The sequence below is a fragment of the Taudactylus pleione genome, unplaced genomic scaffold (genome assembly GCF_031769625.1).
Source record: "Taudactylus pleione unplaced genomic scaffold, aTauple2 ptg001167l, whole genome shotgun sequence".
NCBI lineage: Eukaryota > Metazoa > Chordata > Amphibia > Anura > Myobatrachidae > Taudactylus > Taudactylus pleione.
In genome coordinates this window covers 275,281-299,989 of record NW_028285568.1, presented here as the reverse complement: position 1 = coordinate 299,989, position 24,709 = coordinate 275,281, and the positions used below count along the sequence as shown (strand labels likewise).

The 24,709-nt window shown below is 42.7% G+C and overlaps 1 protein-coding gene across 4 annotated transcripts in view; it reads right to left on the bottom strand.

Annotated features, from left to right (window-relative positions):
* CC2D1B (coiled-coil and C2 domain containing 1B) overlaps positions 1-24,709 on the bottom strand; it is a 160,997-nt gene that overhangs the window by 41,933 nt on the left and 94,355 nt on the right. For all 4 annotated transcript variants that reach the window (XM_088462248.1, XM_088462249.1, XM_088462250.1 and 1 more), the window contains 6 exons: positions 17,071-17,221; positions 16,796-16,968; positions 16,554-16,682; positions 14,524-14,582; positions 2,566-2,682; positions 294-367 (listed from right to left, as the gene is read on the bottom strand). In XM_088462248.1, coding sequence (XP_088318374.1) covers positions 294-367; positions 2,566-2,682; positions 14,524-14,582; positions 16,554-16,682; positions 16,796-16,968; positions 17,071-17,221 — 703 coding nt within the window. The remainder of the gene's footprint in view (positions 1-293; positions 368-2,565; positions 2,683-14,523; positions 14,583-16,553; positions 16,683-16,795; positions 16,969-17,070; positions 17,222-24,709) is intronic.

The window sequence follows — 24,709 nt, the reverse complement described above, 5'->3', positions numbered from 1 at the left end:
CGGGTACATAGTGTAGTGTGTACCTATGATATGCGCACTAATGCGGGTATGTGGCTAAATCCCCCGTCGGCCTTACTGCAGGGCTGGCAGGGAAGTCGCTACCAATGCCATGCAGAATGCAGCATGGCACGCCCCCCCCCCTTTGGACCCAGCATCGGGGTCCCGTGGTCCTTGAGGTCGGGCTGGGGGCACTTTATCTGATGTGTACACAGCTTTTCTCTTTTCCCAAAGCTGAATCAGGCGTCAGTCACAGTGTCTGAGAGTAAGGGGCTGAGATACAGGGGGACCCTCACCTGATGGAGCTGGGAGGTTAATGCCCCGTACTATAATTAGTAGCATCTCTGTACTACTGAGTTCCGAGAAAACTCTGTGGAAACAGAAGAGATAACAGTTATATCAGCTTCATGCAGGAAAGTTCATTCATATACAGGAACCCAAACTCATTATTCCACAGACACAACCTGGTTATAGAACTCATACTTAGGGCCGTATTCACTTAGTTTCGCACCAACGGAAAAGTTTTGCCTGCCAGACTTTTTGCCAACATTGCATCTTTTGGACGCGGAAAATCGTGCGCGTCCCTGCTATTCACCGGATTCAATTCCAAAAGGCGTGAAAACGGCAAATGGCGGAAAGTACTGTCAGAATTGGGGAGACCAACCTGAACCCCCAAAAATATGCAGTAACATTGGGGATCTATGTAGATGTGTCCGAATAGCCCTAATAAAAGTATTGGGGTGCTGCAGTTGTTTCAATAACTTCTTATTAGTGTCTTTGCACACGTGGTGAAGAACGGCATTAAGCAGTATTTTTGGGTGTAAATAAGTAGTCCCGTAAAATTTGGGGTACATGAAAACGGGTGCTAGCATGGTTTAAAGTCTCTAAAGTGATGTTTTAAAAACTTGAAAAACGCTCCTGTTGCAATCACCTGCATCATAAAGACCCCCGACCATTCCTCGCAGACCCCCAAGACGTCCATTTCACTAATTTTTATGCCTGTCTTCCAACTTTGAATTTGGGGGCGTAAAAAAAAGCACAATGTACTTTTTTGGGGTGTTCTTAAGTTTTTCTCCTGGTTTTTTGAACCTTTGAGGGTCTGTCCCAAAAGTTCTGAGTGGTTTCCCCACGTCTGCACTTCTCCTGCTATTCTTAGGTGAATCTTTTTCGCCTACTACATTGCAGTGACTTTCCGCAACGCGAAAACCGTCTGGAATTGATTTGGAGATAAATTCCGACCTCGCGAAAAGACGTAATCGGCAATAATTTTTTGCAGAAAACGGCTTTTTGCTTCTAATTGAATACAGCCCCTTAGATGTGACAACTTTACTTAATAATGAGATGTATCAGACACTATAATCTCCCAGCATCAGCAGTTGCATGCAATATCTTCTGGTTGGCCATGCTGTACGATCAATCAGAAGATATTGGGTACAATGCCATGCTGTACGATCAAATCAGAAGATATTGGGTACAATGCCATGCTGTACGTTCAATCAGAAGATATTGGGTACAATGCCATGCTGTACGATCAACCAGAAGATATTGGGTACAATGCCATGCTGTACGATCAATCAGAAGATATTGGGTACAATGCCATGATGTACTATCAATCAGAAGATATTGAGTACAAGGCCATGCTGTACGATCAATCAGAAGATATTGGGTACAATGCCATGCTGTACGATCAATCAGAAGATATTGGGTACAATGCCATGCTGCACGATCAATCAGAAGATATTGGGTACAATGCCATGCTGTACAATCAATCAGAAGATATTGGGTACAATGCCATGCTGTACGATCAGAAGATATTGGGTACAATGCCATGCTGTACGATCAATCAGAAGATATTGGGTACAATGCCATGCTGTACAATCAACCTGAAGATATTGAGTACAATGCCATGCTGTACGATCAGAAGATATTGGATACAATGCCATGCTGTACAATCAACCTGAAGATATTGAGTACAATGCCATACTGTACAATCAACCTGAAGATATTGAGTACAATGCCATGCTGTACAATCAACCTGAAGATATTGGGTACAATGCCATGCTGTACAATCAGAAGATATTGAGTACAATTCCATGCTGTACGATCAATCAGAAGATATTGGGTACAATGCCATGCTGTACGATCAATCTGAAGATATTGGGTACAATGCCATGCTGTACGATCAATCTGAAGATATTGGGTACAATGCCATGCTGTACTATCAATCAGAAGATATTGGGTACAATGCCATGCTGTACGATCAGAAGATATTGGGTACAATGCCATACTGTACGATCAAGCAGAAGATATTGGGTACAATGCCATGCTGTACGATCAGAAGATATTGGGTACAATGCCATGCTGTACGATCAATCAGAAGATATTGGGTACAATGCCATGCTGTACGATCAGAAGATATTGGGTACAATGCCATGCTGTACGATCAGAAGATATTGGGTACAATGCCATGCCAGGTATTTATGCATGGTTATTCACAGTTGCTCACTGCTGGAAGTTGGACAATGAGAAACGTCTATGACTGCTGCACTACATGAAGTAAATGGTTACCTGACAACTTTCAGTGTCTTGTCCTCAAAGTGATAAGGCGGAGGCTCCATGCAATGAGTCTGGGATAAATTGAGGATCTCAGAGTTTTTTTTGCAGTCTTCTGCCATTTTCTCAAATCTGTCCCAAAAACACAAAGAGTATAACAGAAATAATGTCTCAGTGGGCAGGGAGGCTGGAAGGAGACTTCACTACCAATTCCCATAAGCAGCTGTTTCATCAGAATTTGTACAAATGACAGAAAGGTCTGATACGATACCCCATTAATAATGAACAAGATAAATAAGGAGATTTATGTTCTTACCTGTTAAGTCTCTTTCTTCGACTCCATAGGGGGCACAGGGATGACACTGTGTATAGCCTGGAGAGGAGAGTCTGGGCAACAAATAGTTAATGAAATTACCCACAAGCCCAGGATCCTCTCCTCTGTACCCTGCCCCCAGACACAGACCATCAGTTTAGTTTGGAAGCCCAGGGCAGGAGCAAGGCAGAGGAGAAGGAGGTCTGGCATACATACAGAACCATACATGCCATGGACCGGTCACAGAGGGAAAACACCCCGGCAGGAAGGTGCATCAGGCTATCAGGGTGGGCGCCCTGTGCCCCCTACAGAGTCGAAGAAATAGACAGGTAAGCAAAGTCTCCTTTTCTTCTTCCTCCAATAGGGGGCGCAGGGATGACACTGGGATGTCCCAAAGCTGACCCCTATGGGTGGGGCCGCTCCGGAGCTGCAGTGAGCACAGAACGCTGGAAGGCGCTGTCTGGGTATCAGAGGCATAAAAGCGGATGAAGGTATGGGCGGACGACCATGTCACAGCCTTACAGAGCTGTTCTGCAGAAGCCCCACAGCGTGCTGCCCAATAAAATCCCTGCTGAACGGGTGGAATGGGCAGTCACCACGGCAGGGGTCGGCAGGTTGTGAAGTGGAGCCAGCGGGCCAAGGTCTGCTTAGCAGCTGGCCAGCCCCTCTTAGGAACGTCATATAAGACTGACAGAGAATCTGACTTGCAAATCTCCCTGGTCCACTTGACGGAAAGCCGAAGAGCCCTCAACACATCCAAGGCAGGTTCTGGCTGCGAAGAATCCGCAGTCTGGAGTGCAGGTACTACAATCTCCTGATGATGTGGAAGCGGGACAACACCTTAGGAAGGTAGCCCAGGCGAGTCTGAAGCACAGCCCTGTCTGAATGGAAAACAAGAAATGGGGAGCGACAAGATGTGGCGCTCAAATCCGACACCCTCCGGGCTGACGCAATGGCTAGCAGAAATCCACACGAGCCAGCGCTGGGGCAGTGGAGCGGCAATGGGGGCATCCTATAGGACGCATTACACTGCCCACTCGGTAAAATAAATAAAATAAAACAGTAGGGGACCACCTAAAGTAGACTCCCTATAAACTGATGCCCAGCTCCTGCCGGCACCAAACTCAAACTGATAGTCTGTGTCTGGGGGCGGGGTATAGAGGAGAGGAACATGGGCTTGTGGGTAATTTCATTGACTATTTGGTGTCCAGAATCCTCTCCAGGCTATACTCACTCATCCCTGTGCCCCCTAGTGGAGGAAGAATAAATATATTATTTTCAATTTGATAGTAATACCATGTGTAGTAACTGAAATAATGATACTTGGGTACATACGAACAATGATCTCAAAGGCTATTTAAGTTCTTGAGAGGACAATGCAGCAGTAGGCAATAATCAATGATACTGGGAACAGCCCCCCAAATCCACAGCTACCCCTCTGTCCATCTACCAGTATACAAATAAATAAAAAAGCAGCATTGGAACACGTCGTCATGTCATCAGCTTTTCTAGACTAACCATCATAGACACTGTTTATCTATACAAACTCCTATTACAGGTTATAATCTCCGTCAGGGATGTAAATATCACGAGCAGCTGGGACAGGAGCAGAACACCATAGCCCCAAAGCTTGCAGCCATACAGAATAGATGCATCACGTACTGTAGTAACACAATTACTAATGAAGTATAATGCAATTTAATTACTTTCTGATAGGATTGTAACAGTTTTTGTGGGACTAAATTTACTATATTTAATTTTTTTATTTTATATACTGCATACATCAACTGGACAGAGAAGTAGGTAGTCTAGTTAGTCACTTATCATATTATTAGTATTCGATATACACACGATAAACTGTATTTTGTACTGGTCTTCAAATTACCAATCCAGTAACTAACATTTATGTCTATAAGATATTAAGTTGATTATGCTTAAATATGGTGTAAACTGGTAATTTTTTTAACCATTGTTACAAATTAAAGTTTAGTACAGTTTAAAAAAAACAACAACAGTTCCATAGACATATAAATGTATAAATGACAATGATACTGATCCAGAAGAGGACAAACACCGCTCCCAGCGCAGCAGAGGGTAATGACTTCAGAGCTGACACTGGACCAGTGACCACAATTTATGCCACTCATTGTAGCTACAGACAGCCATAATTCCATTTCTATTACCTACTAGTGTGGTACAGGGTCCACAACTTTACACCCGTGACTGTGAAAGGCCACTTCCTTGGCTTTGATGGAGACCAATGATTGAAGTCAGAAATATAGAACTCAAATAGAACTTTCCTAACACAAATATGGATTGTTTTCAAATCAATAAAAATCCTTTGCCAGACCACAGATTTCATTGCTCCAATTTATACTGAAATAATTTTATTTATAATGGTAATTTAATTTTAGAACAATTTAAAAAAAAAAAAAAAAAAACCCTAATCAGAAGTTAACAAGCAGCTTTTTACATCCAATTTTTCTCGTTGTGACTGTTCATGGTTATAATTTTCACAAATATTTTAAACAGGTTTTACACAAAATACTTCCACTTTTATAATATTTTCTATCTTTTGTAAATGTTATATTCCTCCAATTTCACTACAAAGTTGTCCTTTCTTCAAGTTACATAATACAAGGGTGGTTCAATAAGCAAAGTAATAAGATTTCTCACGAGTGTAATGTTTTCTAATGTTCTCTATTTTATTTGAATTTCCCACCAGGCCAGAGCAGGTAGACCACTGATTTTCCTCCAACATCAGCTGTAAGATGGCGGTGCTGGCGGAAACATGGTCAAACACTGAGGTGCGTAGTGTGATCAGATTTCAGCATCTAAAGGGCGCATCAGCAGTTGCAATTCATCACCAACTTGTCGAGGTGTACGGAGATAATGTCCTGTCACAGAAACAGGTTTAGGTTTGGTGAACTGTCTTCGATAACAGCAGGACAGACGTTCAAACTGATCAGCGATCTGGCCAGCCAAACACATCCACCACAGACGACAATTTGTGCCGTATTGAAAGTCTCATTCAGGAGGACAGATGCACTGAAGTTAGTAATATTGATGACGAACTGAACATCTCAGAGCTTACTGTGCACAACATCGATTATGAGCAACTGGGGTACAGGGAAACGTTGACACTGATTTCTCCTATGTCGGGGTAGATGCCTTGGTGTACAAATATTAGACAAGTATGGGGACTATGTGGAAAAATAATCTGTACCAAGGCCATACTATTGATTATACATACAAGTACGAGCTAAATACATTTAAGCAATGAGGTCTCCTTACCTTATTAATTGAACCACCCTCATAATATTCCTCCAACATCATTTCATTCCAGTTACATCATAATATTCCTCCTCCAACATTTCATTCCAGTTACATAATACTCCTCCAACATCATTTCGTTCCAGTTACATAATAATATTCCTCCAACATTTAATTCCAGTTACATAATAATATTCCTCCAACAACATTTCATTCCAGTTACATAATAATACTCCTCCAACATCATTTCATTCCAGTTACATAATAATACTCCTCCAACATCATTTCATTGCAGTTACATAATAATACTCCTCCAACATCATTTCATTCCAGTTACATAATAATACTCCTCCAACATCATTTCATTGCAGTTACATAATAATACTCCTCCAACATCATTTCATTGCAGTTACATAATAATACTCCTCCAACATCATTTCATTGCAGTTACATAACAATACTCCATTTCATTCCAGCTACATAATAATACTCCTTCATCATTTCATTCCAGTTACATAATAATACTCCTCCATCATTTCACTCCAGTTACATAATACTCCTCCAACATCATTTCATTCCAGTTACATAATAATACTCCATTTCACTCCAGTTACATAATAATACTCCTTCATCATTTCATTCCAGTTACATAATAATACTCCTTCATCATTTCATTCCAGTTACATAATAATACTCCTCCAACATCATTTCATTGCAGTTACATAATAATACTCCATTTCACTCCAGTTACATAATAATACTCCTCCATCATTTCACTCCAGTTACATAATAATACTCCTCCAACATCATTTCATTCCAGTTACATAATAATACTCCTCCAACATCATTTCATTCCAGTTACATAATAATACTCCTCCAACATCATTTCATTCCAGTTACATAATAATACTCCTCCAACATCATTTCATTCCAGTTACATAATAATACTCCTCCAACATCATTTCATTCCAGTTACATAATAATACTCCTCCAACATCATTTCATTCCAGTTACATAATAATACTCCTCCAACATCATTTCATTCCAGCTACATAATAATACTCCTCCAACATCATTTCATTCCAGTTACATAATAATACTCCTCCAACATCATTTCATTCCAGTTACATAATAATACTCCAACATCATTTCATTCCAGTTACATAATAATACTCCTACATCATTTCATTCCAGTTACATAATAATACTCCTCCAACATCATTTCATTGCAGTTACATAATAATACTCCTCCAACATCATTTCATTGCAGTTACATAATAATACTCCATCATTTCATTCCAGCTACATAATAATACTCCTCCAACATCATTTCATTCCAGTTACATAATAATACTCCTCCAACATCATTTCATTGCAGTTACATAATAATACTCCTCCAACATCATTTCATTCCAGCTACATAATAATACTCCTCCAACATCATTTCATTCCAGTTACATAATAATACTCCTCCATCATTTTACTCCAGTTACATAATACTCCTCCAACATCATTTCATTCCAGTTACATAATAATACTCCTCCAACATCATTTCATTCCAGTTACATAATAATACTCCTCCAACATCATTTCATTCCAGTTACATAATAATACTCCTCCAACATCATTTCATTGCAGTTACATAATAATACTCCTCCAACATCATTTCATTGCAGTTACATAATAATACTCCTCCAACATCATTTCATTCGTTACATAATAATACTCCTCCATCATTTCACTCCAGTTACATAATACTCCTCCAACATCATTTCATTCCAGTTACATAATAATACTCCTCCAACATCATTTCATTCCAGTTACATAATAATACTCCTCCAACATCATTTCATTCCAGTTACATAATAATACTCCTCCAACATCATTTCATTCCAGTTACATAATAATACTCCTCCAACATCATTTCATTCCAGTTACATAATAATACTCCTCCAACATCATTTCATTCCAGTTACATAATAATACTCCTCCAACATCATTTCATTCCAGTTACATAATAATACTCCTCCAACATCATTTCATTCCAGTTACATAATAATACTCCAACATCATTTCATTCCAGTTACATAATAATACTCCAACATCATTTCATTCCAGTTACATAATAATACTCCTCCAACATCATTTCATTGCAGTTACATAATAATACTCCTCCAACATCATTTCATTGCAGTTACATAATAATACTCCTCCAACATCATTTCATTGCAGTTACATAATAATACTCCATCATTTCATTCCAGCTACATAATAATACTCCTCCATCATTTCATTCCAGTTACATAATAATACTCCTCCATCATTTCATTCCAGTTACATAATAATACTCCTCCAACATCATTTCATTCCAGTTACATAATAATACTCCTCCAACATCATTTCATTCCAGTTACATAATAATACTCCTCCAACATCATTTCATTCCAGTTACATAATAATACTCCTCCAACATCTTTTCATTGCAGTTACATAATAATACTCCTCCAACATCATTTCATTCCAGTTACATAATAATACTCCTCCAACATTTCACTCCAGTTACATAATACTCCTCCAACATCATTTCATTCCAGTTACATAATAATACTCCTCCAACATCATTTCATTCCAGTTACATAATAATACTCCTCCAACATCATTTCATTCCAGTTACATAATAATACTCCTCCAACATCATTTCATTCCAGTTACATAATAATACTCCTCCAACATCATTTCATTCCAGTTACATAATAATACTCCTCCAACATCATTTCATTCCAGTTACATAATACTCCTCCAACATCATTTCATTCCAGTTACATAATAATACTCCTCCAACATCTTTTCATTGCAGTTACATAATAATACTCCTCCAACATCATTTCATTCCAGTTACATAATAATACTCCTCCAACATTTCACTCCAGTTACATAATACTCCTCCAACATCATTTCATTCCAGTTACATAATAATACTCCTCCAACATCATTTCATTCCAGTTACATAATAATACTCATCCAACATCATTTCATTCCAGTTACATAATAATACTCCTCCAACATCATTTCATTCCAGTTACATAATAATACTCCTCCAACATCATTTCATTCCAGTTACATAATAATACTCCAACATCATTTCATTCCAGTTACATAATAATACTCCTACAACATGAAGAGACATCTAAAATGTCTCTTCCAGCACCGATTACTACTAACAACCACTGAAAGACAAAACCGACAAGCGGCAATCTCCACTTGAGCCGCGGATTATGTGACCGGGACTCGGAGAAAGACTGCTGGCGGGAACTGACAAGCGGCACCCGGTCACTATACACATGGCCGGGAGTATGGACAAAAGCCAGAGAGACAGAAGAAAGGTTGCGCTACATAGAAAGGCACGCTGAAAGCCAGACTTTAGGTACAGACATAACGAGAGAGGGATTGATAAAGTACACAACAGCAGCACAGTTACCACCACGGTTAGGTGGCGAGGAAGGAATAAAAGGCAACAACTTCGGTCCCCGGGACACTGAGCCTTACTCAATATACAGAGGACTGAAGGAGGCCGTGGCTATGGACATAGGAAAACCTGCAGACAGAAATCCAGCATATAAACTATAAACAAACCCTGCCGGACAGTGTAAGAACAGGAGCAGTTTGCAGGACGCCGACACTGTGTGACAGTATTATGGTGCATACACACGGTCAGATTTTTCTTCAGATCTGAACGATAACGATTTAAAAAATCATATCTGAAGGAAAATCTGACATATATGACATGCCTGAACGATGCGCGTTCCCGATGGTCAGGTAACGATATCTGACATCTGATGTGTTTACAGTCAGACTTGGACAATTCCATTTATTTTAATGCAGTCAAAAATTGTTCATCTGACAGATCTGACCGTGAGTATGCTCCATAAGGACCCTTCTGGCCAGAACGAGATCCCACAGCTACATAGTAGCCAACCTAAGGGCACGTATGTCACAGGCCAACTGGACCAGGTATGTACGGAAGGTACTCACTGAAGGAGTCACCTATACCTCAATAACACGCTCCACATAAGCACGAACATTGACACACTGTGTCCCGGTATTAATGCGTTCTATGAAGGAAACATATATTGATACATGTTCTCTGTAGTTCTGAGAACACTAAATCGTATCAGCAGAGTATTTGGTACTTGATAAGACAGCACTGTGACTAACTAAAAATAAATGAGATATTTTACACACACAACTGATTTACTAACATCTTTCTTTTATTTCTACCTTCATGCAATCACGGCAACCCATCGACGTAATAGGGTGTAGCGCTCTAGCAATATTATATCCAAATAGAATGTCAAGTAGTTTGTCTAAAATGTATCAAACACCAAGCCACAGAGCTGTTCATGCTGGTAGATAGATCCCCATGCTCCTTGCTCACGGTCTCTCCCCTATGTGTCACCCCTGTCTGTCTGCACCCTCCTTTACACTGGGCCCTCTTCCCTTATGGGCTACTACCACCATACCCTCCCCACTGCCTACTCCAGCACCCAGTGTTTGGGTTCCACCATCCTGCTGCCTATGTGAATTTTATGCAGCAATGTCCACGTTCTGCCCCACGTCATTGTATGTCACTTTCGTTCCTGTGTTATCTGTTCATATGGTTTGTGTTTTGTAAGGCGCTGCGGACCCCTTGTGGCGCCAAATAAAAGGATAATAAAATAATAATAATTAGAGATTGTCCTTTGGTGTAGTATCATTAGTGGAGAGCAAGATCCTTCTTTTCTAATACTGTCCACTTTTTAATGTGTAGGATTGTGGATATTTCGTATGTTAAGGGTGCGCGCACCTCCTACCTTGTCCTACTGTGAGGGTGGAGGGAATATCCCGATACCTGTGGCAATTAAATTTTCAGCAGCAGCTTGAAGGGCACTCTCCGGAGAATGTTCTCTGGTGGGTTGGCTGTATGAGCAGGGGGTCCGGGCTGGTTACATCATATGGTCTATATTAGGAAGAGTTCTTGCTCTAGTGCTTCCTCTGGGTTCAGCACATTGGGAGAAATGAGATGGACACTCTCTCTCTCTCTCCCCCCCCCCCCCCCCCATCGGGCTTAGTCAGGGACAGAGACTGGGGCAAGTAAGTACCCTAACTTAGTGGTGCCTAACCCTAACCTCCCCCCCTAGCATCTAACCCTGAACTCTCCCAGGGGGTGCCTAACCCTAACCTCCCCCCCTAGTGCCTCTCCCTGGGGGTGCCTGACCCTAATCCTCCCCCCCCTGGTGCCTAACCCTAAACTCTCCCTGGGGGTGCCTAACCCTAATCCTCCCCCCTAGGGGTGCCTAGAACTAATTCCCCCCCCCCAAACCTAACCTCCCCCCCCTAGTGCCTAACCTCCCCCCTAGTGCCTAACCCTAACTTAGTGGTGCCTAACCCCAACCTCCCGCCTAGTGCCTAACCCTACACTCACCCTGGGGGTGCCTAACCCTAATCCTCCCCCCTAGGGGTGCCTAGAACTAATCCCCCCCCCCCCCCCAAGCCTAACCCTAACCCCGCTAGACTCCCTAATCCTAACCCTCTACCCCCGGAGCTAACTTTACTGCATCCCATTATCATCATACCCCCTTGGTTAAACCAGAGAGTGCCCTTCAAATTGCTGCTAAACATTTAATTGCCACAGGAATCGGGATATTCCCTCCCCCCTCACAGTAGGACAAGGTAGGAGGTGCGCGCACCCTTAACATACAAAATATCCACAATCCTACACATTAAAAAGTGGACAGTATTAGAAAAGAAGGATCTCGCTCTCCACTAATGATACTACACCAATCTCAAAAGGGGCCTATCAATTTAACTTCATGAAAGTCTGAACGTCCAGCGTTCAGACTTTTATGTCGCTGAGGTGCGGGCATGGCACTGAAAGACATTCACTGAACGTCTTCAGTGCAGGAGCCCAACCTCCCTATCTATTAACATGCCGAACCTGACAACCGTCGACAGGTTGACTGGCATGTTTGATAGATAGTCGGGGTCGGCAAGGACCCAGCGTGTAAGCGCATCGCTGATCCTTGCCGGCTATCCACTTGCAGAGTTTCTTCACGTTCCGACCAAAACCTCCTGGTTTTGGTCACATCATGCAGAAAGTCGGCAAATGGATAGGCACCTTAACGTTGGAAAGATCTACCAGCAATATCACCTGCTCTATATATGCTCTGTGGCTTGGAGCTTATGATACATTTTGAAACATTTTAAGCAAACTAGACTCTATTGCAATAACAAATTAGTTACAAATTTATCCGTTACTCTTTTATTAGCAGAATTTAAATTTTATTTATCTATATGTACTGTATAATATTATTTTTAAATTCTCTTTTATTTATAAGACGCCAGAGATGTTCCGCAGTGCCTTACAAAGTACATAAGTAAGTGAACAGGAAACCAGTGACTTACAGTACAATACAATGCAGGACAGGGACAAGGTTTATATACATTGCTGCATTAGCGATCTTAACACTCAAATAAGCAACAGGACGTAAGCAACCAAGTATTAGGCGCCCAACTGGGGAGTGAGAAGTAGATGAAGGTATAAGTAAGGGGAAGCACAAGAGGGAAGAGGGCCCTGCTCGTGAGAGCTTACAATCTAATGGGGAGGGGCAGACAAGCAGGCGTGACACAGATAGGGAGACAGGGAGGAAGGTGCATGTAGCAGGGGGTTAGGATGACAGCTGGAAGGCTATGATGAAGTAGTGGGTCTTGAGAGCCCGTTTGAAGATTTGTAGAGAGATAGAGAGTCTGATGGGGAGAGGGAGAGAGTTCCAGAGCTGGAGAGCAGCACAGGCAAAATCTTGGAGGCTGGAGTGGGAGGAAGTAATCAGTTGGCATGAGAGGCAGCATGCATTTGTTGAGCGAAGAGGGCGGACAGGAGAGTGAATGGAGATGAGGTCAGAGATATAAGTGGGAGAGGAATGTGTGAGGCCTCTGTAAGCGAGTGTGAGAACCTTGAAGGGGGAAGGGGAGCCAGTGGAAGGCTTTAAGGAGAATTTTACGATGCTTTTAGGGTTTTTTAATTATTTATGTTAAAACAATTTAATTGTTAAATTTTCTGCAATACTTAAATTTTTAACCTTAAAAAATATTTGTTCATTTGGGTTGCATAAAATCATTTTTTTTTGTATTTAAATAGGATTTTTTATTCAAATTATTTTTGAATTAAACATTTTCAATTTTTAAACATTTAATTAAAAATAAAAAAATTTATAAAAAATCCTATTTAAATCAAATTAATCCGTTTTTGATTTTTATTTTTTTTTTAAATCCAATTTTATGCAACCCTACGGCTAATATATTTTTTCCCTGTGAAACTAAAGGTGCATACACACGTTTAACGATTTTGTAACCAACGATTTTCAGTCAGATCCTCTGGCGTATTTTAAGTGTAATGAACAATTTTTTGAAAGATGAACAAATAATGTTCCTTCCCTTAATGAAAATCGTCATGTTGGACAGTCTGAAATGGACGATGAACGATAACTACAAACGGGAGTGCGCATTTGTGATCATCGTTCATCATTATAACCCATAGACTGACCGATTGTTTTGAATGATTTAATGATAACGTTGTTATCAACAAATCGTTAAAACAATCGTTACGTGCACAGTCTCTTCTATGGTAGACTGTGCACGTAACGATTGTTAAAACAATCATTTAGGTTGCACAGTCTCCTCTGGAATGGATGTATCAGATGTACTCCAGCTCCAGCACCTTTACTTATTAGTCAGATCCAGTGGGCATTATACTGACTATTATCAGATATTTAATTCACTCAACTTATCACGATATATTGAACACACCCACATCCCAATATACACATTTTTGTTTGCGCCCTATAAGACCATCCACATACTTTTATTTCCAGTAAACTATTGTGGTCAAGAAAGGGACCACACTGGTCTGTGGTAGCAACAATCTCATCACCCACTGTGGCATTACTCTTAAGAATAGTGTGGACACCACCTCTATTACATTGTAATACTCCTCCTACATCATTTAATTCCAGTTACATAATATTACTTCTCCCTATCCACAATACCCTGCTTACAGTTCCTATTTCACCTTTTATCCCAGGTTCTAGTTTAAAATATCCAACCATCTTTGCACTCCCACCTTTCTCAGCCCCTATTTTGGTGCAAGCTCCTGCTATCAGGTGTGGCACAAGGCATAGGCAGTCATCGGACCTTGGAGGTCCTAGCTTTAGGTTTATAGCACTCTGTTGAGGCTCATCCAACTACCTATTCATTTGTCATCAGTACAGATATACAGAATAACCATGACTGTTGGGACAGTGCTCTCACCGGTGACATCGTTGTCTGGACATCTCCTGCCCTTAGTAACTTACCTAGTGGTTTCTGCAACATTTCCCATTTGTGTGAACTGCTTGGAATATTGTAGACATTTCTGGGAAAAAATAATGTAAGAGAAAAGCCAATGATATTCAGTCATGTTTACAAAACACTTTAGAAAATCAATGTAAGTCCTATAGTCATAATCCAACACTGCAAAGGCTATTGGAAAATGCCTTTCTATGGGTACTTGCATTTGGATAGGTTTTGGCAGGGGTTGCAGTATTGTCACTTTTGCAAAATACTATTAAGTGATCCATTACATGAATGTTATCAAATAATGTATAGATTACATTTAATAAGCATCTCTATTATTCATCTCGTTAAAACAGTATGTAAGGGTGGGGGTCTCTCATCCTCTCCCAGTACAGCTGTGGAAAACGTGGTCCACAGAAGGGCTGCAGAGATGTTGCACCAAAGGGGCTTCCATGTGTGCTAGAAGGATGTGATTGGAGCCCCAGGAAGCAAAGCCATAGACTAGAAGAGCTCTGGTGTTGTCAGCCAGGGGACTGCTATCATGGGATCTAGCTTCCTGCAGCTAAATAGGGCATGGAGGTAGCAAATAGGGCATGGAGGTAGCATTTCACCGTAAGGCACAAGCCCTGGAAGTTTGCTTGGGTGGCAGATTCAGAGATTAAAAATCCCTTCCCAGATGAAGTAATGAAGTAGGGCCATTGTGGATTACACAGCCCAGAACTAAGTAGAATGAGAAAACAGATGTTTGTACTTACATTAAATACTTTTCTCCAAGTGTTATGGGGGACACTAAACACAATGGCCCAATGTGCAGGGGCTCCTCCCCATCCTGCCTCTGCACCATTTATCCTCCCCATCCTGCCCCTGCGCCATACATCCTCCCCATCCTCGTGCAGCCTGCGCCATTTATCCTCCCCATCCTGCCCCTGCGCCATACATCCTCCCCATCCTGCCCCTGAGCCATACATCCTCCCCATCCTGCCCCTGCGCCATACATCCTCCCCATCCTGCCTCTGCACCATTTATCCTCCCCATCCTGCCCCTGCGCCATACATCCTCCCCATCCTGCCCCTGCGCCATACATCATCCCCATCCTCGTGCAGCCTGCACCATATATCCTCACCATCCCACGCATGCACCATATATCCTCTCTTTGCTTTCACTATGTGCCTAATTATTACCATCACAGTAGACCTAAAGGTTCTAGTATCCCAAGCGGAGAATCACTGCCCTATTGCATTCTGCGTCTCTCATAGGATGAAAGAGAAAGTAAAGCTTAATATCCTGAAATGTTCCTGCGAGATGCCTATATTCCTGCAAGCCCAGCAGTTCTGATTCCAGAGGAATCAGACCATTCAGGAACATAAGCAGCTCCAGGTGCCCATGAAGGAGCCTGGTGAAGGCAGTGTTACCATCCAGGAACATAAGCAGCTCCAGGTGCCCATGAAGGAGCCTGGTGAGGGTAGTGTTACCATCCAGGAACATAAGCAGCTCCAGGTGCCCATGAAGGAGCCTGGTGAAGGCAGTGTTACCATCCAGGAACATAAGCAGCTCCAGGTGCCCATGAAGGAGCCTGGTGAAGGCAGTGTTACCATCCAGGAACATAAGCAGCTCCAGGTGCCCATGAAGGAGCCTGGTGAGGGTAGTGTTACCATCCAGAAACCTAAGCAGCTCCAGGTGCCCATGAAGGAGCCTGGTGAGAGCAGTGTTACCATCCAGGAACAAAAGGAGCTCCAGGTGCCCATGAAGGAGCCTGGTGAGGGCAGTGTTACCATCCAGGAACATAAGCAGCTCCAGGTGCCCATGAAGGAGCCTGGTGAAGGTAGTGTTACCATCCAGGAACATAAGCAGCTCCAGGTGCCCATGGAGGAGCCTGGTGAGAGCAGTGGTACCATCCTACAAATGGGGACACTAAACTGTGCAGAGTTGACACTTGCAGTGGCTGCTTTGGAAAAGTGATAACAGTATGAATCTGTAATGGTGACTTACCTAAAAATCAGACAAAATCCATACCCAGGAGTACACAACAAAAGTGACGGATGCAATGTACCTCGTATTGCTCTTGAAGCAGTTTTATCAACTTAGCATAAACCTCATCAGAGTTCTGCGGTGGCCGATTCTCCTCCTCAGGTTCAATCACAACAAAGTCATGCTCCTCATCTGTGGGAGCAGGTGGTATCTGTGAGAAATGGAAACATTATTGAAGGTAGCTGTGATTTATTACAGGTTACAAATCATCATTAGTGATGCCCATCTGACAGGTTTTTAACCCCCCCCTGCCCATGTTCTTGCCTTGGTAATGTCCACCAGGGTACCGCTTCTGACTTTATCGATTGAGACCTGGAGAGTATGGACTACTCTCATTTGCTGCTTGGCTAGTTCAAGGTCATTATTCTGCTTGGCCTGAAGAGCTGATTTTCTATATTGTCTTCTCCGGGTCTCCAAGAACTCCAGCTGCTCTCGTACTGAAACAAGGAGAGGAGCACGGATGGCAACTGTACTGTAAGCAGCATGTACACAAGAGAAACAAGGAATAGTGGATTCCATTAACAAATCTCTATTACTACCTGCAGGAGAAAGGTGCTCAGTGGACTTGGAGGTATCCACAGCTTTGGTTTGAAGAGACATCTCATCCTGTTGTGGTAAATTTGGCAACACCTGCGGCTTCACAATTTGGGTGGGTTTTTGATGGACAGGTTTCTTTGCTGGCTCTGCATCCTGGAGGACAAAACTTCAAACTTTTAAAACTGAAGCCAAACAACTCCTGTATAAGCAATAAAAAGACCAAAACTTTCACGTCATTTAACACATAGCGGGCATTTAAACTGTTTTCGCCTGCGGCTTTTGGCGCCGGGTACCCAACATAGCAATACAATTGTTGCTCTGTTCGGGTGCGTACAGCTGCGTCAGCACACATTGATGCTTGCAGACCACCCTCCCCAGGCAGACGAGCAAAAATGTGCAATAAGCCGGCACTGTGAGCAGTGATTTTAGACAGGTTTAGCCGCTTTTTTTGTGGCTAAACCATGTCTATTTGGGTGCAAAATGAGAGGAGAGGGAGAGGAAGAATAGGGGAGACAGAGGATAGAGAGCTAGGAAGAAAAGGAGGAGACAGAGGATAGAGAGCTAGGAAGAATAGGAGGAGAGAGAGGATAGAGAGATAGGAAGAATAGGAGGAGAGAGAGGATAGAGAGATAGGAAGAATAGGAGGAGAGAGAGGATAGAGAGATAGGAAGAATAGGAGGATAGAGAGGAAGAATAGCGGGAGACAGAGGATACAGAGATAGGAAGAATAGGAGGAGAGAGAGGATAGAGAGATAGGAAGAATAGGAGGAGAGAGAGGATAGAGAGATAGGAAGAATAGGAGGAGAGAGAGGATAGAGAGATAGGAAGAATAGGAGGAGAGAGAGGATAGAGAGATAGGAAGAATAGGAGGATAGAGAGGAAGAAAAGGGGAGACAGAGGATAGAGAGAGATAGGAAGAATAGGAGGAGAGAGAGGATAGAGAGAGATAGGAAGAATAGGAGGAGACAGAGGATAGAGAGATAGGAAGAATAGCAGGAGACAGAGGATAGAGAGATAGGAAGAATAGGAGGAGAGAGAGGAAGAATAGCGGGAGACAGAGGATACAGAGATAGGAAGAATAGGAGGAGAGAGAGGATAGAGAGATAGGAAGAATAGGAGGAGAGAGAGGATAGAGAGATAGGAAGAATAGGAGGAGAGAGAGGATAGAGAGATAGGAAGAATAGGAGGAGAGAGAGGATAGAGAGATAGGAAGAATAGGAGGAGAGAGAGGATAGAGAGATAGGAAGAATAGGAGGATAGAGAGGATAGAGAGATAGGAAGAATAGGAGGATAGAGAGGAAGAAAAGGGGAGACAGAGGATAGAGAGAGATAGGAAGAATAGGAGGAGAGAGAGGATAGAGAGAGATAGGAAGAATAGGAGGAGAGAGAGGATAGAGAGAGATAGGAAGAAAAGCGGGAGACAGAGGATAGAGAGATAGGAAGAATAGGAGGAGACAGAGGATAGAGAGATAGGAAGAATAGCAGGAGACAGAGGATAGAGAGATAGGAAGAAAAGGAGGATAGAGAGGAAGAATAGGGGGAGACAGAGGATAGAGAGATAGGAAGAATAGGAGGAGAGAGAGGATAGAGAGATAGGAAGAATAGGGGAGACAGAGGATAGAGAGATAGGAAGAAAAGGAGGATAGAGAGGAAGAATAGGGGGAGACAGAGGATAGAGAGATAGGAAGAATAGGAGGAGAGAGAGGATAGAGAGGAAGAATAGGGGGAGAGAGTAAGAATAGGAGGAGACAGAGGATAGAGAGGAAGAAAAGGGGAGACAGAGGATAGAGAGAGATAGGAAGAATAGGGGAGACAGAGGATAGAGAGATAGGAAGAATAGGAGGAGACAGAGGATAGAGAGATAGGAAGAATAGGGGAGACAGAAGATAGAGAGATAGGAAGAATAGGAGGATAGAGAGGAAGAATAGGGAGAGAGAGTAAGAATAGAAGGAGACAGAGGATAGAGAGATAGGAAGAATAGGAGGATAGAGAGGAAGAATAGGGGGAGACAGAGGATAGAGAGATAGGAAGAATAGGAGGATAGAGAGATAGGAAGAATAGGAGGAGACAGAGGATAGAGAGATAGGAAGAATAGGGGAGACAGAGGAAGAATAGGAGGATAGAGAGGATAGAGAGATAGGAAGAATAGGAGGATAGAGAGGATAGAGAGATAGGAAGAATAGGGGGATAGAGAGATAGGAAGAATAGGGGGATAGAGAGATAGGAAGAATAGGGGGATAGAGAGATAGGAAGAATAGGAGGATAGAGAGGATAGAGAGATAGGAAGAATAGGGGGAGACAGAGGATAGAGAGATAGGAAGAATAGGAGGAGACAGAGGATAGAGAGATAGGAAGAATAGGAGGAGAGAGAGGAAGAATAGGGAGAGAGAGTAAGAATAGGAGGAGACAGAGGATAGAGAGATAGGAAGAATAGGAGGAGACAGAGGATAGAGAGATAGGAAGAATAGGAGGAGAGAGAGGATAGAGATAGGAAGAATAGGGGAGACAGAGGATAGAGAGATAGGAAGAATAGGAGGATAGAGAGGAAGAATAGGGGGAGACAGAGGATAGAGATAGGAAGAATAGGGGAGACAGAGGATAGAGAGATAGGAAGAATAGGAGGATAGAGAGGAAGAATAGGGGGAGACAGAGGATAGAGATAGGAAGAATAGGGGAGACAGAGGATAGAGAGATAGGAAGAATAGGAGGATAGAGAGGAAGAATATGGGGAGACAGAGGATAGAGATAGGAAGAATAGGGGAGACAGAGGATAGAGAGATAGGAAGAATAGGAGGAGACAGAGGATAGAGAGAGATAGGAAGAATAGGAGGAGACAGAGGATAGAGAGAGATAGGAAGAATAGGAGGAGACAGAGGATAGAGAGAGATAGGAAGAATAGGAGGAGAGAGAGGATAGAGAGATAGGAAGAATAGGAGGAGACAGAGGATAGAGAGATAGGAAGAATAGGGGAGACAGAGGATAGAGAGAGATAGGAAGAATAGGAGGAGAGAGAGGATAGAGAGATAGGAAGAATAGGAGGAGAGAGAGGATAGAGAGATAGGAAGAATAGGAGGAGAGAGAGGATAGAGAGATAGGAAGAATAGGAGGAGAGAGAGGATAGAGAGATAGGAAGAATAGGAGGAGACAGAGGATAGAGAGATAGGAAGAATAGGAGGATAGAGGAAGAATAGGGAGAGACAGAGGATAGAGAGATAGGAAGAATAGGGGAGACAGAGGATAGAGAGATAGGAAGAATAGGAGGATAGAGAGGAAGAATAGGGGGAGACAGAGGATAGAGAGATAGGAAGAATAGGGGAGTCAGAGGATAGAGAGATAGGAAGAATAGGAGGATAGAGAGGAAGAATAGGAGGAGAGAGAGGATAGAGATAGGAAGAATAGGAGGAGAGAGAGGATAGAGAGATAGGAAGAATAAGAGGAGAGAGAGGATAGAGAGAGATAGGAAGAATAGGGGAGACAGAGGATAGAGAGATAGGAAGAATAGGAGGAGACAGAGGATAGAGAGATAGGAAGAATAGGGGAGACAGAAGATAGAGAGATAGGAAGAATAGGAGTATAGAGAGGAAGAATAGGGAGAGAGAGTAAGAATAGGAGGAGACAGAGGATAGAGAGATAGGAAGAATAGGAGGAGAGAGAGGATAGAGAGATAGGAAGAATAAGAGGAGAGAGAGGATAGAGAGAGATAGGAAGAATAGGGGAGACAGAGGATAGAGAGATAGGAAGAATAGGAGGATAGAGAGGAAGAATAGGGAGAGAGTAAGAATAGGAGGAGAGAGAGGATAGAGAGATAGGAAGAATAGGGGAGTCAGAGGATAGAGAGATAGGAAGAATAGGGGAGTCAGAGGATAGAGAGATAGGAAGAATAGGAGGATAGAGAGGAAGAATAGGGGGAGAGAGTAAGAATAGGAGGAGACAGAGGATAGAGAGGAAGAAAAGGGGAGACAGAGGATAGAGAGAGATAGGAAGAATAGGGGAGACAGAGGATAGAGAGATAGGAAGAATAGGGGAGACAGAGGATAGAGAGATAGGAAGAATAGGGGAGACAGAAGATAGAGAGATAGGAAGAATAGGAGGATAGAGAGGAAGAATAGGGAGAGAGAGTAAGAATAGGAGGAGACAGAGGATAGAGAGATAGGAAGAATAGGAGGATAGAGAGGAAGAATAGGGGGAGACAGAGGATAGAGAGAGAGGAAGAATAGGGGGAGACAGAGGATAGAGAGATAGGAAGAATAGGAGGATAGAGAGATAGGAAGAATAGGAGGAGACAGAGGATAGAGAGATAGGAAGAATAGGGGAGACAGAGGAAGAATAGGAGGATAGAGAGGATAGAGAGATAGGAAGAATAGGGGGATAGAGAGATAGGAAGAATAGGGGGATAGAGAGATAGGAAGAATTGGAGGATAGAGAGGATAGAGAGATAGGAAGAATAGGGGAGACAGAGGATAGAGAGATAGGAAGAATAGGAGGATAGAGAGGAAGAATACGGAGAGAGAGTAAGAATAGGAGGAGACAGAGGATAGAGAGATAGGAAGAATAGGAGGAGACAGGATAGAGAGATAGGAAGAATAGGAGGAGAGAGAGGATAGAGAGATAGGAAGAATAGGGGAGTCAGAGGATAGAGAGATAGGAAGAATAGGGGGAGACAGAGGATAGAGAGAGATAGGAAGAATAGGAGGAGAGAGAGGATAGAGAGATAGGAAGAATAGGAGGATAGAGAGGAAGAATAGGGGGAGACAGAGGATAGAGATAGGAAGAATAGGGGAGACAGAGGATAGAGAGATAGGAAGAATAGGAGGATAGAGAGGAAGAATAGGGGGAGACAGAGGATAGAGAGATAGGAAGAATAGGAGGAGACAGAGGATAGAGAGATAGGAAGAATAGGAGGATAGAGAGGAAGAATAGGGGGAGACAGAGGATAGAGATAGGAAGAATAGGGGAGACAGAGGATAGAGAGATAGGAAGAATAGGGGAGACAGAGGATAGAGAGATAGGAAGAATAGGAGGATAGAGAGATAGGAAGAATAGGAGGAGACAGAGGATAGAGAGATAGGAAGAATAGGAGGATAGAGAGGAAGAATAGGGAGAGAGAGTAAGAATAGGAGGAGACAGAGGATAGAGAGATAGGAAGAATAGGAGGATAGAGAGATAGGAAGAATAGGAGGAGACAGAGGATAGAGAGATAGGAAGAATAGGAGGATAGAGAGGAAGAATAGGGAGAGAGAGTAAGAATAGGAGGAGACAGAGGATAGAGAGATAGGAAGAATAGGAGGATAGAGAGGAAGAATAGGGGGAGACAGAGGATAGAGAGATAGGAAGAATAGGAGGAGACAGAGGATAGAGAGATAGGAAGAATAGGGGAGTCAGAGGATAGAGAGATAGGAAGAATAGGGGAGACAGAGGAAGAATAGGAGGATAGAGAGGATAGAGAGATAGGAAGAATAGGAGGATAGAGAGATAGGAAGAATAGGGGGATAGAGAGGATAGAGAGATAGGAAGAATAGGGGGAGACAGAGGATAGAGAGATAGGAAGAATAGGAGGAGAGAGAGGATAGAGAGATAGGAAGAATAGGAGGAGAGAGAGGATAGAGAGATAGGAAGAATAGGAGGATAGAGAGGATAGAGAGATAGGAAGAATAGGAGGATAGAGAGGATAGAGAGATAGGAAGAATAGGAGGAGAGAGAGGATAGAGAGATAGGAAGAATAGGAGGAGAGAGAGGATAGAGAGATAGGAAGAATAGGAGGATAGAGAGGATAGAGAGATAGGAAGAATAGGAGGATAGAGAGGATAGAGAGATAGGAAGAATAGGAGGAGACAGAGGATAGAGAGATAGGAAGAATAGGGGAGACAGAGGATAGAGAGATAGGAAGAATAGGAGGAGACAGAGGATAGAGAGATAGGAAGAATAGGAGGAGAGAGAGGAAGAATAGGGAGAGAGAGTAAGAATAGGAGGAGACAGAGGATAGAGAGATAGGAAGAATAGGAGGATAGAGAGGAAGAATAGGGGGAGACAGAGGATAGAGAGATAGGAAGAATAGGAGGATAGAGAGATAGGAAGAATAGGAGGAGACAGAGGATAGAGAGATAGGAAGAATAGGGGAGACAGAGGATAGAGAGATAGGAAGAATAGGAGGAGACAGAGGATAGAGAGATAGGAAGAATAGGAGGAGACAGAGGATAGAGAGATAGGAAGAATAGGGGAGACAGAGGATAGAGAGATAGGAAGAATAGGAGGAGACAGAGGATAGAGAGATAGGAAGAATAGGAGGAGAGAGAGGAAGAATAGGGAGAGAGAGTAAGAATAGGAGGAGACAGAGGATAGAGAGATAGGAAGAATAGGAGGATAGAGAGGAAGAATAGGGGGAGACAGAGGATAGAGAGATAGGAAGAATAGGAGGATAGAGAGATAGGAAGAATAGGAGGAGACAGAGGATAGAGAGATAGGAAGAATAGGGGAGACAGAGGATAGAGAGAGATAGGAAGAATAGGAGGAGAGAGAGGATAGAGAGATAGGAAGAATAGGAGGATAGAGAGGAAGAATAGGGGGAGTCAGAGGATAGAGAGATAGGAAGAATAGGAGGAGACAGAGGATAGAGAGATAGGAAGAATAGGAGGAGACAGAGGATAGAGAGATAGGAAGAATAGGAGGATAGAGAGGAAGAATAGGGAGAGAGTAAGAATAGGAGGAGAGAGAGGATAGAGAGATAGGAAGAATAGGGGAGTCAGAGGATAGAGAGATAGGAAGAATAGGAGGAGACAGAGGATAGAGAGAGATAGGAAGAATAGGAGGAGAGAGAGGATAGAGAGATAGGAAGAATAGGAGGAGAGAGAGGATAGAGAGATAGGAAGAATAGGGGAGACAGAGGATAGAGAGAGATAGGAAGAATAGGAGGAGAGAGAGGATAGAGAGATAGGAAGAATAGGGGAGTCAGAGGATAGAGAGATAGGAAGAAAAGGGGAGACAGAGGATAGAGAGATAGGAAGAATAGGAGGATAGAGAGGAAGAATAGGGGGAGACAGAGGATAGAGAGATAGGAAGAATAGGAGGATAGAGAGGATAGAGAGATAGGAAGAATAGGAGGATAGAGAGATAGGAAGAATAGGAGGAGACAGAGGATAGAGAGCTAGGAAGAATAGGAGGATAGAGAGGAAGAATAGGGAGAGATAGGAAGAATAGGAGGAGACAGAGGATAGAGAGATAGGAAGAATAGGAGGAGACAGAGGATAGAGAGATAGGAAGAATAGGAGGAGAGAGAGGATAGAGAGATAGGAAGAATAGGGGAGTCAGAGGATAGAGAGATAGGAAGAATAGGGGGAGACAGAGGATAGAGAGATAGGAAGAAAAGGGGAGACAGAGGATAGAGAGATAGGAAGAATAGGAGGAAGAATAGGGGGAGACAGAGGATAGAGAGATAGGAAGAATAGGAGGAGACAGAGGATAGAGAGATAGGAAGAATAGAAGGAGAGAGAGGATAGAGAGATAGGAAGAATAGGAGGAGACAGAGGATAGAGAGATAGGAAGAATAGGAGGAGAGAGAGGATAGAGAGAGATAGGAAGAATAGGAGGAGAGAGGATAGAGAGATAGGAAGAATAGGAGGATAGAGAGGAAGAATAGGGGGAGAC